This window comes from Miscanthus floridulus, chromosome 19, assembly GCF_019320115.1.
Source record: "Miscanthus floridulus cultivar M001 chromosome 19, ASM1932011v1, whole genome shotgun sequence".
Classification (NCBI taxonomy): Eukaryota; Viridiplantae; Streptophyta; class Magnoliopsida; order Poales; family Poaceae; genus Miscanthus; species Miscanthus floridulus.
This window is the reverse complement of record NC_089598.1, coordinates 3266043-3277066: the sequence shown is the minus strand read 5'-3', so window position 1 is coordinate 3277066 and position 11024 is coordinate 3266043. Positions and strand designations below refer to the sequence as shown.

At 49.5% G+C, this 11024-nt stretch overlaps 1 protein-coding gene across 1 annotated transcript; it reads right to left on the bottom strand.

Annotated features, from left to right (window-relative positions):
- Positions 1-280: 280 nt before the first annotated feature.
- Positions 281-3075, bottom strand: LOC136529216 (arginine decarboxylase 1). Its single transcript, XM_066522307.1, has one exon. The coding sequence runs from the start codon at positions 2672-2674 to the stop codon at positions 569-571; it is 2106 nt and encodes a 701-aa protein (XP_066378404.1). The 5' UTR covers positions 2675-3075; the 3' UTR covers positions 281-568.
- Between the last annotated feature and the right edge of the window lie 7949 nt (positions 3076-11024).

Below are 11024 nucleotides of genomic sequence, written 5' to 3'. Positions count from 1 at the left end.
GGGGACGAAGACGTCGGCGCCGTGCTCATCTTGCCTTCGAGTTTCTCTGTCTTGCTCATGGCCAGCCATAAAGCCCAGAATCTTGGAAAGGACCTTTTTTTTTCCTTATTGTTCTCTCGGGACAAATGGGAGCACCGCTCGAGGTTTCCAGTGGATTGCTGATAGCATTTTCAAAGCAAAAGGAGAGGAACAATCACAGAAAGAAACAAGCAAAGCAACAATGGATGATGGATATCCCATTGACAAAGCTGAATTCTTGAAAAACGAAACTAGATAACAGTTGCAGAGAAACTTGCTATTAGTTCCTTCATGTTATTCCCATGATGAGAAGGAAAAAAAAAAGGCGAACAGTGGACACTGACGCATTCGGAATAAAAAGGTGGCGCCATGAACTCCGGCGACGACGAGACACCCGACGACTACGACCATGACACGATACAACACCGGGCGGTGGGGTTAGATTACCAACGACGGCCGGCGACGGACAACTTGCTGGCGACTGACTTGTTTAACCAGGACGGACACAGGAACAGGGGCACTGCTGCTGCTCGCGCTGCTGCACCAGCCATCAGACGGTGAGCCCGCGCATGAACTCCCACTCCTCATCGTCTTCATCCTCGGCGGCGCCGGCGGCCGACCCTTCCGAGTCGCTGCTCATGCCGCTGCTCTCGCCGCTGGACAACACCGCGGCCTCCGGGTCGAACACCAGGTACGGCATTGCGCCGAAGGCTCTGGCGAGGGCGGCGGCCGTGGCACCGTCGGTCCTCTGTTTCAGCACCTCGTACATCACCTCGGGCTCGTGCTGCATCGCGCGGAGCACGTCGGCGCAGGACGGGCCCGCGGCCGCGCGCGTCACCGCGAAGCAGTGGGGGCCATCGCACTGCGACACGCGCACCACGCTGGGCCCGCCGAAGAGGTTGTGCAGCCCGCCGAGGGCCTCCTGGTAGGCGCCCCCGAGGAACATGCCCAGGTAGTAGCCCCGGGTGGCGTGGGTGGGGAGCTCGTGCAGCGGCAGGCTGTGCCTCCCGCCGATGAACTCGCTCACCTTGCCGTCGCTGTCGCAGGTGAGGTCCGAGAGAACGCCGTCGACGGCGGGCCGCTCCTGCAGGCGCTGGATCGGGATGATGGGGAACTGCTGCCCGATGGCCCACATGTCCGGCAGGGAGGTGAACACGGACAGGTTGATGTGGTAGGTGCGCGGAGCCTCGGGCGCGCCCATGCCGCGGGCGACGAGCTCGCAGAAGGCGTCCACCGCGGCGAGGTGCTCCAGGCCAAGAACACCCTCCTTGAACTGCTCGGCGGAGCGCCGCTTCAGCTGATCGGCGTACAGGGCGCAGGTGTCGTAGTCACCGCGCACGGCAGCGGCCATGACGTTGCGGTAGTCGGTGCGGCAATCGTCGGTGAGCTCGTCGAGGAGGTAGGCCGTGGCCGCGTCCAGTCGGCCGGGCGCCGTAGCCGAGAAGGCCTCGAACACCAGGACCGAGTGGTGCGACACCAGCGCGCGGCCGCTCTCGCTGCAGATGATGGGGTGCTGCACCCCCTTGCGGTCACAGACGCGGCCGACGGCGGCCACCACGGCCGCCGCGTACTCCTCCAGGCTGTACGCCACCGACATGTCGGTCTGCGCCGAGTGGGTTCCGTCGTAGTCAATGCCGAGGCCGCCGCCGACGTCGATGACGCGCATGTCGGCGCCGAGGCGGGCGAGCTCGCAGTAGATCTGCGCGGCCTCGCCGACGCCGTCGGAGAGCAGGGCGGTGGTCGGGATCTGGGAGCCAATGTGGAAGTGCAGCAGCTGGAGGCAGTCGAGCATAGCAATGGCCTTGAGCTTGGTGACAACGGACAGTATCTGCGCGGCGTTGAGGCCGAACTTGCCCTTCTCCCCGGACGTGGAGCCGAAGTGGCCGGCGTGCTTGGTGCGCAGCTTGGCGCGCATGCCGACGACGGGGCGCAAGCCGAGGCGGCGGCTGGCGTCGACGACAATGTCGAGCTCCTCCTCCTGCTCGAGCACGATGACGGTGTTGAGGCCCATGGAGCGCGCCATGAGCGCGAGCGAGACGTAGCCGTCGTCCTTGTAGCCGTTGCAGATGAGCAGCGCGTCCGGGTTGCCGCGCGCGGCGAGGCAGCTCATGGCGAGCAGCAGCTCGGGCTTGGAGCCGGCCTCGAGGCCGAACCCAAAGGGCGCGCCGAACTCGACAATGTCCTCGACGACGTACCTGTCCTGGTTGCACTTGACCGGGTACACGCCCTGGTACCTGGAGCCGTAGCCGGTGGAGCGGACGGCGTAGCCGAAGGCGGCGTTGAGGGTCTCGACGCGGTGGCGCAGGACGTCGGGGAAGCGCACGAGCAGGGGCAGCGGCAGGGCGAGCCCGCCGCCGGCGCGCGGGCCCGCAGCCTTGGCCACGACCTTGGCCAGGTCGATCTCCTGGCCAGGGAGCGTCGCGGCGCCGTGCGGGCGCACGGCCACGTCGCCGTCGTCGTTGACGAAGAAGTAGGGCGCGCCCCAGCCGTCCACGTTGTAGAGCGCCGCGGAGAGGTCGGCCGACCAGGGGGCGGTGTCGGCCGCGGTGGCAGCGGCGGGGCCCACCACGGGCGGGGCAGGGAAGCGCGCCGCCGCGTCGCAGGATGCGAAGGCGTGCGCCACGGGTGTTGCGGCGTCGACGGCGAGCGCAGGCATCTCGTCAGACAAAACCGGAGAATTCCACAGATGTTCTTTTCTTTTCTTTTTTTTTGGGCGGTGGGTGGGATTTGGTTGGTTGTTTTTCCTGTGCTGTAAATTTGCTGTTTTGGGTGGCGTTAGCTGGGTGCGGATGATGAACAGGGAGGAACGAAAGGTTGGATTGGATTTGCTACCGGGAAGAAGGAAGGAATCAAAATCAAAATGATGATATATATGAAAGAAGCTAGAAAAACCAATCAATAAGAAGAAGAGAGGATCGAAATCGAAGGGGGATCGAGATCGATCGTCAGGGATGCCAAAAGAGGAAGTTCTGGAAGGGGAGGTAGAAGAACTCTAGGACGGGATTTTGGATCCTGTTGTGAGGAAGGGGGCTTTGAAAGCCGCCGAGGCCGGAGCCCCGGCTACCCCCGCAAACGGAGCAGGCGGTGGGGGCGCGCGCGGCGGGGAGGATGTCGTCGCCGGTGGAGGAGCTCGGGCACCCCACGCCGGCGGTCAGGAGGAGTCGGGGCGGGGCGGGACGACGGCGGCGGCTCTCGGGACGGTCGCGGGGTGGCTCGCTCGCTCGCTCTCGGTGGGCTCGTTCACGAGGAGAGGCGGACGGAGGCGGGCGGCGGCCAATCGGAGGACGGGAGGGCGAGATGCGGAATGGGCGACTGCGCGTCGTGACCGAGGCGAGGGTTACGGGGGCGCGCCAAGGTCCCTTTTATAGCGGCCGCTGCCTCCGGTGGGCCCGTACGCCCGGCCCGCCGCGCGTCCCTCTTGTTTCCGCTCACTCTCCTCCGCTTGCCTTTTGTTGGTGGTGGAGGTGCGGGTGCCTCTCCCCTTCTCGTGGCCCGTGGCTGGCGTGCCCTGATCTGTGGGGTAGGTGTGCGTTTGACCCCGACGAAACGGGCCCAGTCGTCAGTGGCCGGGGCTGGGCAGGTTCAGGGAAGCCTCGTTTGTTCGTGGCTGCCTGGCGCGGGGCCCGTTCGTTAATCGCGAGCCTGGCCCGCTTGGTTCACTCGCAGCCGCTGACGCCTGGGGCCATGTGGCGTTACCGTTTCAGCGGCTGCTGCTGGCCCTGCCCTGCCGCCAGTGGCGGTTGTTGGGTTGGAGGCTAGTAGCGGGCGGCTACCCCGGGGTCACGCTCTTTGATCCCTCCCTTGTTCCGTTGCGCGAGGCTGCGGCCGCGAGCGAGGGGGGCCGTTGGATCCATCATCCGGCGGTGGGGAGTAGCCGCGAGATCGGACTTCTCCCTGGTTTTGAATGCAGTTTACTCATGCGCGCGCATCTGGGATTCGCTGCGGCCCTCCCTGGCTGGAGTGCTGGCTGCTGCTGTAGGGGACGGGGGCCGCCGGGTTTCAAACGCGCGGGGGCGGCTGCTGGGGCCGGGGCGCGGGCGCGGCCGCACGACGACCGCGTGAGTGAGCCGTGGCGAGGCCGAGGGGGAACCCAGCGGCAGGATTCTGCTGCGTTTGACCCCGCGCGGTGCCGTCCGCTCGGCCCACGCGCGCCGCGCCGCGCGCTTTTCCCCGCGGACGGGCGGGCGAGGGGAAGGGAAAGGGCGTGTCCCCGCGGACGGGCGGGCGAGGGGAAGGGGCGTGTTTGCTTTGTAACCTGAAAAAGTTGCCTGCGCCAGGCAAGGATCTCAGACATTCATTTTCCTACGCCTGCGGCTGAGCGATCTGCCTGGCCAGGCCTCCCCAGGCCAGTATAGTAACCAAACAATGCGTGGCGTTCGTTTACCCGGGCCAGGACGAGGAATCAGGCAGGGGATAAGGAGGAGCTTTGAATTGCGGGGAAGTTTTCCCTTTTTTTCCCCTATCACGACGTGTTTTCCCCCTTTTCCTCGCGCTTCTTTTCCTTTTCCTCGCGCTTTTTTTCCCTAGCATCGGCTACGAAAAGTATAAAACTGTTGGTTGCGAAAAGAAATAGAGCTGTGATGTGTACTATGTAAACTAGATGATATACTGCATGTTAATGTGAAAATTTATAATACTCTAGAAGATACTCCGCCGCGCATTGATTTGGAGATTGCGAAAAATTAAAAATGAAATTAAGTAGAGATGATAGTTCTGTTCGTTTGTCTTATAATCCATACTTTTCAGCTTGTTTTTTCAGCCGGAACAGTATTTTTCTCTCACAACAAATCAGACGGAATAGTGTTTCGGCATGTTTTTTTCAACGAAGCGAACGGGGCCGAGATAGCTTGCATTAAGAGGTTGAAAGTTAGTGGCACAACATGTCTATTAGTGAAAGATGATGAGATAATCAGTGGAACATGATGTGGATGTCTTACATGTTGAGATATAACTTGAGATGACGTAGATAGCTTGCACGGAGAGGTTGGAAGTTAGTGGCATGACATGACTATTACTGAAAGATGATGCAGATGTCTTATATGTTGAAATAGAACTTGAGATAACGTCGATAGCTTGCATTAAAAGGTTGGACGACAGTGGCATGACATGGCTATTACTAGAAGATGATGTGGATATCTTGTACATTGAGATAGAATTTGGGATGACGTGGATAGCTTACATTAAAAGGTTGGAAGTTAGTGGCATGACATTGCTATTAGTGGAAGATGACGTGAATGTCTTGCATGTTGAGATAGAACTTGAAATGATGTGGATAGCTTTCATTAAGAGAGGTTGAAAGTTAGTGGCATGACATGACTATTAGTGCAAGATGATGATATTACTATTAGTGAAAGATGATGTGGATGCCTTGTATATTAAGATAGAACATGTAGTGGGGATTAGCTTTATAAGAGATATAGATTAACGGGAAGAGAGATTGATGGAGTTAAAAATAGTGAAATCATAAATGGGAATAAATCAATCATTGATGGGATGGAATACATTTTATGATATGACTAGCAAATATGTCCGTACGTTATAACGGGAGAGACAAACCCTATCAAATGTTAAAGTTAAATGATAATGTTACATTTTTATTTATTTTTTTACACTTCCCATTAGATTAATAAGCTATAGTTTATTTTAAAGTAATCATGACTTCCATACTACAAGTTAATATTGGCAATAATATGATTATGTCAAATTAAGTCTATTTCAAATTAAAAATATAACATTGATAGATATTTTTTCTTCTGTGGTAAGGTATAAAAATATTTAGTCGTAAATATATTATAACTTTAATTTTTATTATCATTGTGTTGGTAGACTTACATTTTTAGATACATGATTTTTATTGCGGACCTATAAAAAAATGTAATTCTATTATCTGATCAAAGTCATTAATGGGTTTCTGTGTCAAGGATTGCTCTGTCCATTCATAATTATAGTAGGTATCTCTCTCAATTTTCACATAGTATCCCACATCATGAATTACATTGGTACACGCATACGGCTTAGAGATAGAGTTATTTTGATTACATTAGGCAATGAAGTACTTAAAATTTCAGTTCACAGATTGATTAGTTGGATCATCGACTCATTAAAATTCTAATAAACATTAATTTTATTTCTTATCAAAACTACATTAACATTTATGAACTAAGCGTAGCTCAGCTGGTTGGGTTCCTTATGCTGCCCACCCCGGGTTTAAGTCCCCGACTTGATACGGGTGCTCGTATTTTCTTGGATTTATTACAGAATTTAACGATGCTTTTTTCAGTGATAGACGACGTGTCCATCAACAGCGAAGTGCATGTGGTGACTTTATCAATATCAAAGATTTGTCCTCTTTAGTATTATGGGGGGCCGTGTTTTAGTTTGGACGAAAAATCTAATTACGACAGAAATTTTGTCTTTTTAGTACTAGGTATAGATATAGAAAATTAACTCTTCATGCGTTGAGGTGGGAATTGTGATCAATTTTCAAAGAGCACCGGATAAATGAAGCAAATAGTAAAGTAGTAGAAACTTATTATTATTTGGCGAACAAGTCTTCATAAAAGAAAAATAATATTTCAAGGTATATGCTTCAGGTCATCGATTTGCTTCTATACTAAGTCAACATCCGTTGTAGTTTTACATTGTATAATCAATTTTTGTTTCGAGGGATTTTAGGATCCAACATGTGGGATCTCATCATGTGCCTTCCTATCCATGGCTTGGCGAAGCTCGAGAGTGGATATACGGTGGCACCAATGGTGTGACCTCACCATTAACACCGGCACCGCACCATGGTGTGGTCATCGCACACTCACTGCTACAGATTTGGATATCACTATCGGTCTCATCACTGCTAGATTTATGAGAACCGGCAGTGATGTATCTTCACTGTTGGTTCTGAGCTTCAAAATGAAAAAAATGATTGGGGCTGGGCTAAAACCGGCAGTGAAGGACCACATCACTACCGATTTGTGGCTTGCACCAACAGTGAGTTGGCAGCCACTTGTCACCGCTGGTTCTAACCAAGAGCCAACAGTGATTTAGTGCTATTATTGTCGGTTCGAGCCAAGAACAAACGGTAATAAAATAGCAGTACAAAAAACTGGCGCCGTCCTCACCTTCCTCCTCTCTTTCATCTCGAGCACAGAGGCGTGCGTTTTGGCCGCTCCCTCTATTGTTGCGGTTGCTCTTCACCGTGAAGCTAGCTCTTGGATTTGGAAGAATAGCTTGATCTTTTTGCTTTAAGGTTAGTGACAAGCATCCACTCTTTTGATTTTGTTGCTTAATTAGCGTTGTTTTGATGGCTACCTTGCTTGATTCTCATTCCAGTTCTTTCTCCATTCTAGAGAACACTTTTCCAATTGGACTTTGTGCAAGGCTTCCAAGCAAATTGTGGTGAATCCATCATCCAAAAGGTTAGTGTCCTTGAACACATTTAAAATCCTAGCTAATGACATGGTGGTCAAGATCATTGTTAGTATGTGATGCTATAATTAGTTCTTAACAAGAGTAGAGTAGATTCTTTTACAATTTTGGTGAGCAAATTAATCCATGTGTCACCTACCAACATATTGTTTGGAGCTATATTGTTGTTCATGGTCATGTCTCCAATTTTAGTCTTTTTTAAAAATTAGTGTCTCTATTTTTATGTGGCATCGAGTAGAATAATTGTTCTTCATTATTGTGCAATAATTGTTTTTATGGGGCTATGATTTTTAATTTATATGGTCGGGGCTACCAATTTCAATTTTCCAATAATTAGTGTACAATAATGTTTTCCAAAAATAGGGTGACTAAATTAATAAATTGTAGAATAAATGGTACTTTCGAGCTACAATTGTTGTTCATGAAGCTCGACTTCTTATTAATTTCTCTGTACTTACTGTCTCCATATTTTTTGTACAGAGATAGATCGAGAGTGGACACATCTGTCCCGAACGGACAAGCGGTACATACATGACGTCGGCCAGTTTATCACCAATGCCAAAGCCCATGCTAGGAATGAAAAACATGTCTTATGCCCATGCAAAAATTGCATGAATAAAAGGAAATGGGCTCAAATTGAGTCTGTACGAATGCACTTAATTATCAGGGGGTTTATGCCAAACTATACGATATGGACTGTGCATGACGAGATTGGTGTGAATATTCCGTAGAAAAACAATGATGATGTGGCCATGCCTGATGTGGCCATGCCTGACGTAGTCATCCACGATGCTGACGAGAAACCCGGTGTCAACACGGAACCTATGGTCACAGTTAATGATGTATTTAGGAACACGCTAGTTAATGACATCGAGGATAACGATGTCATTTCTCAGCTGCTACGTAATGTAGAGTCTGGATGTCTTAGTGAAAGACAGTTGAGAAAGCTAGAGAAAATGAGATAAGATGGCAAAACACCATTATATAAGAATTGCCCAATGAGCAAATTGGAAGCTGACATCGTGCTATTAGAGTTTAAATCCACAAACGGATTGAGCGATAAAGGCATCAATCAGTTGTTAGGTATAATAAGGAAAATGCTCTAGAAAAAAACGAGTTTTCAGAAAAGACATACCTGGCCAAGCAAATGATCTGCCCCATCAGCCTCGAGGTTGAAAAATTCCACGCGTGTTGCAATGATTGCATATTGTACCATGAAGACAAATACAAAGACTTAGATGCGTGCCCCAAGTGTAAAGCTCTACGGTACAAGGAAGGGCTGTCAAATGAGGGTACCAAGACCAGAGGAGGTCCCGTGAAGGTCGTTTCATATTTTCCTATAGCTCCCCGGGTGCATAGGTTGTTTGCATGTGCAAAGTCAGTCAAGTTGTTGCACTGGCATGGCGAAGAGCGTAAGAAAGATGTAATGATGAGGCACTCCGCCGATGGGAACGACTAGAGGACAGTCAATACTATGTTCTATAAGAACATCTATGGAGAGGCAAGGCACCTTTGGTTTGGTTTGAGCATAGATGTAATGAATCCTTTCGACCAGGTTAGAAGCAATCATAGCACCTGCCTAGTGATGTTCTGTATATACAACCTTCCACCTTGGCTCTGTATGAAGTGGTCGTACATCCAGATGCCACTACTGATCTAAGGGCCAAGACAACCTGGGAATGACATCAATGTGTTTCTAGAACTAGTGATCGATGAACTAGTGGAGATGTTTGAAAAAGGTGTAGAGGATGTTTAGGACGAGTATAAAAAGGAACATGTCACGATCAAGACAGTACGTATCGCTACAATCATCGACCTGCCAGGTGTGGTTGCTTGTCCGGAGAGAAGACAAAAGGCTATACTGGATGTGTCGAGTGCTTAGACGATAACGATGCGGTACATCTACCAAATAACTCAAAGATAGTTTATATGGGGCAATGTTTTCCTAAACGGTAAACGGTCTTTATACGATCACCCTTCGTTTAGCGTTTAGGCTGTTTACATTGTGTTTAAACGAAGTTAAATGGTCTAAACGGTTTTGTACTTTAAAAAAAATACATATAATTATATATGTGCATGTAAAAAATCAAGTATTCTAGCATTTATACATATTTATCCGAGTAAAAATCAATTATTTTGGTATGTATATATATTTATGCATGTAACATATCAAGTGTACACATTTATAAATATAATAAACTTAAGTGTATAAATTTATCCATACAAAACTAAACTAGATTTACCTCGTGTTCGCCTAAATGGTCGTTTAAACAGCTGTTTAGCCCGTTTAATGCTATTTATCTCTGTTCCGTTTAGGCCGTTTTTCCTGTTTTTTTTACCGTTTAAACTATCAACCGTTTAATTTCCGTTTACCCCCTAAACAAAACAATTTACCACCGTTTACCGTTTACTGACCGTTTAATCCGTTTAGGCGAACACTGATATAGGGACACCGTAGGTTTCTACCTAAGGACCACCCTTACCGTTGGAACAAAAAAGATTTTGATGGGACTATTGAGAAATGCTTACCTCTAAAATATTAAGACGGGCCTGCGATACTTCGAGAAGTCAACAAACTGGAGGTTGTCCTTAGGAAGGGGGACAATGCAGTAGCAGCACTTGATGGGAGCGTCTAGAAGAAAAAAAATCAGTTTTTTGGAAACTACCATATTGTCCAGTGCTAAGTGTACGCCACTGTCTTGATCCCATGCACATTACTAAAAATGTGTGCGGTAACACGCTTAACACCTTGATGGACACTGAGGGGACATTGAAGGATTCATTAGCCACACGTCTGGACATGCAACACTTGAGAATTAGAAAGGAGCTGCATCCCATGGCGCTAGAGGATGGCCAGTTCAAACTTCTGGTTGCGTCATGGACCTTGAAGAAGGAAGAAAAGTGTGCGCTTATTTATTTCTTCAATGAACTCAAAGTCCTGATAGGCTACTGTGTGAACACGAAAAGGCTAGTGAACATGAGAGAACTCAAGTTCAACTATGGCTGTATGAAGGCCCATGACTATCATGTCATTATGACTCAGTTGCTCCCTGTTGCCCTGCGTGGTATCCTCCCCCCAAAGGTCGGCGCCCCAATAAAAAAGTTGTGCTTGTTCTTCAATGCGATCTCAAAAAGTCATTAATGTGTCCATGCTGGACCCGTTGCAGCGGGACATAGCCAAATCTCTCATTAGGCTTGAGATGTATTTCTCACCGACTTACTTTCATATCTCAGTGCATCTGCTCATTCATCTTGTTGACCAAATTAGAGCCCATGGCCCAATGTACCTGCATCAAATGTTCGCTTTCGAAAGGTTGATGAAAGTTGTTAGGAGATATGTTAGCAACAGATTCAGGCCAGAAGGGGGCATGGTTGAAGGATGGTCAACGGAGGAGGTCATTGAGTTCTACACATATTATCTAGACATCAATAGGATCATGTTCCAGAATCTCATCACGAGGGAAGACTAGGTGGCAAAGGAACGATCGGGGAGAAATCTATCATAGTAGACGACCCCGTTTCTTTTAGACATGCATAGTTCACTATTCTCCAGCAAGCAGAGGATGCGATGCCATACATTG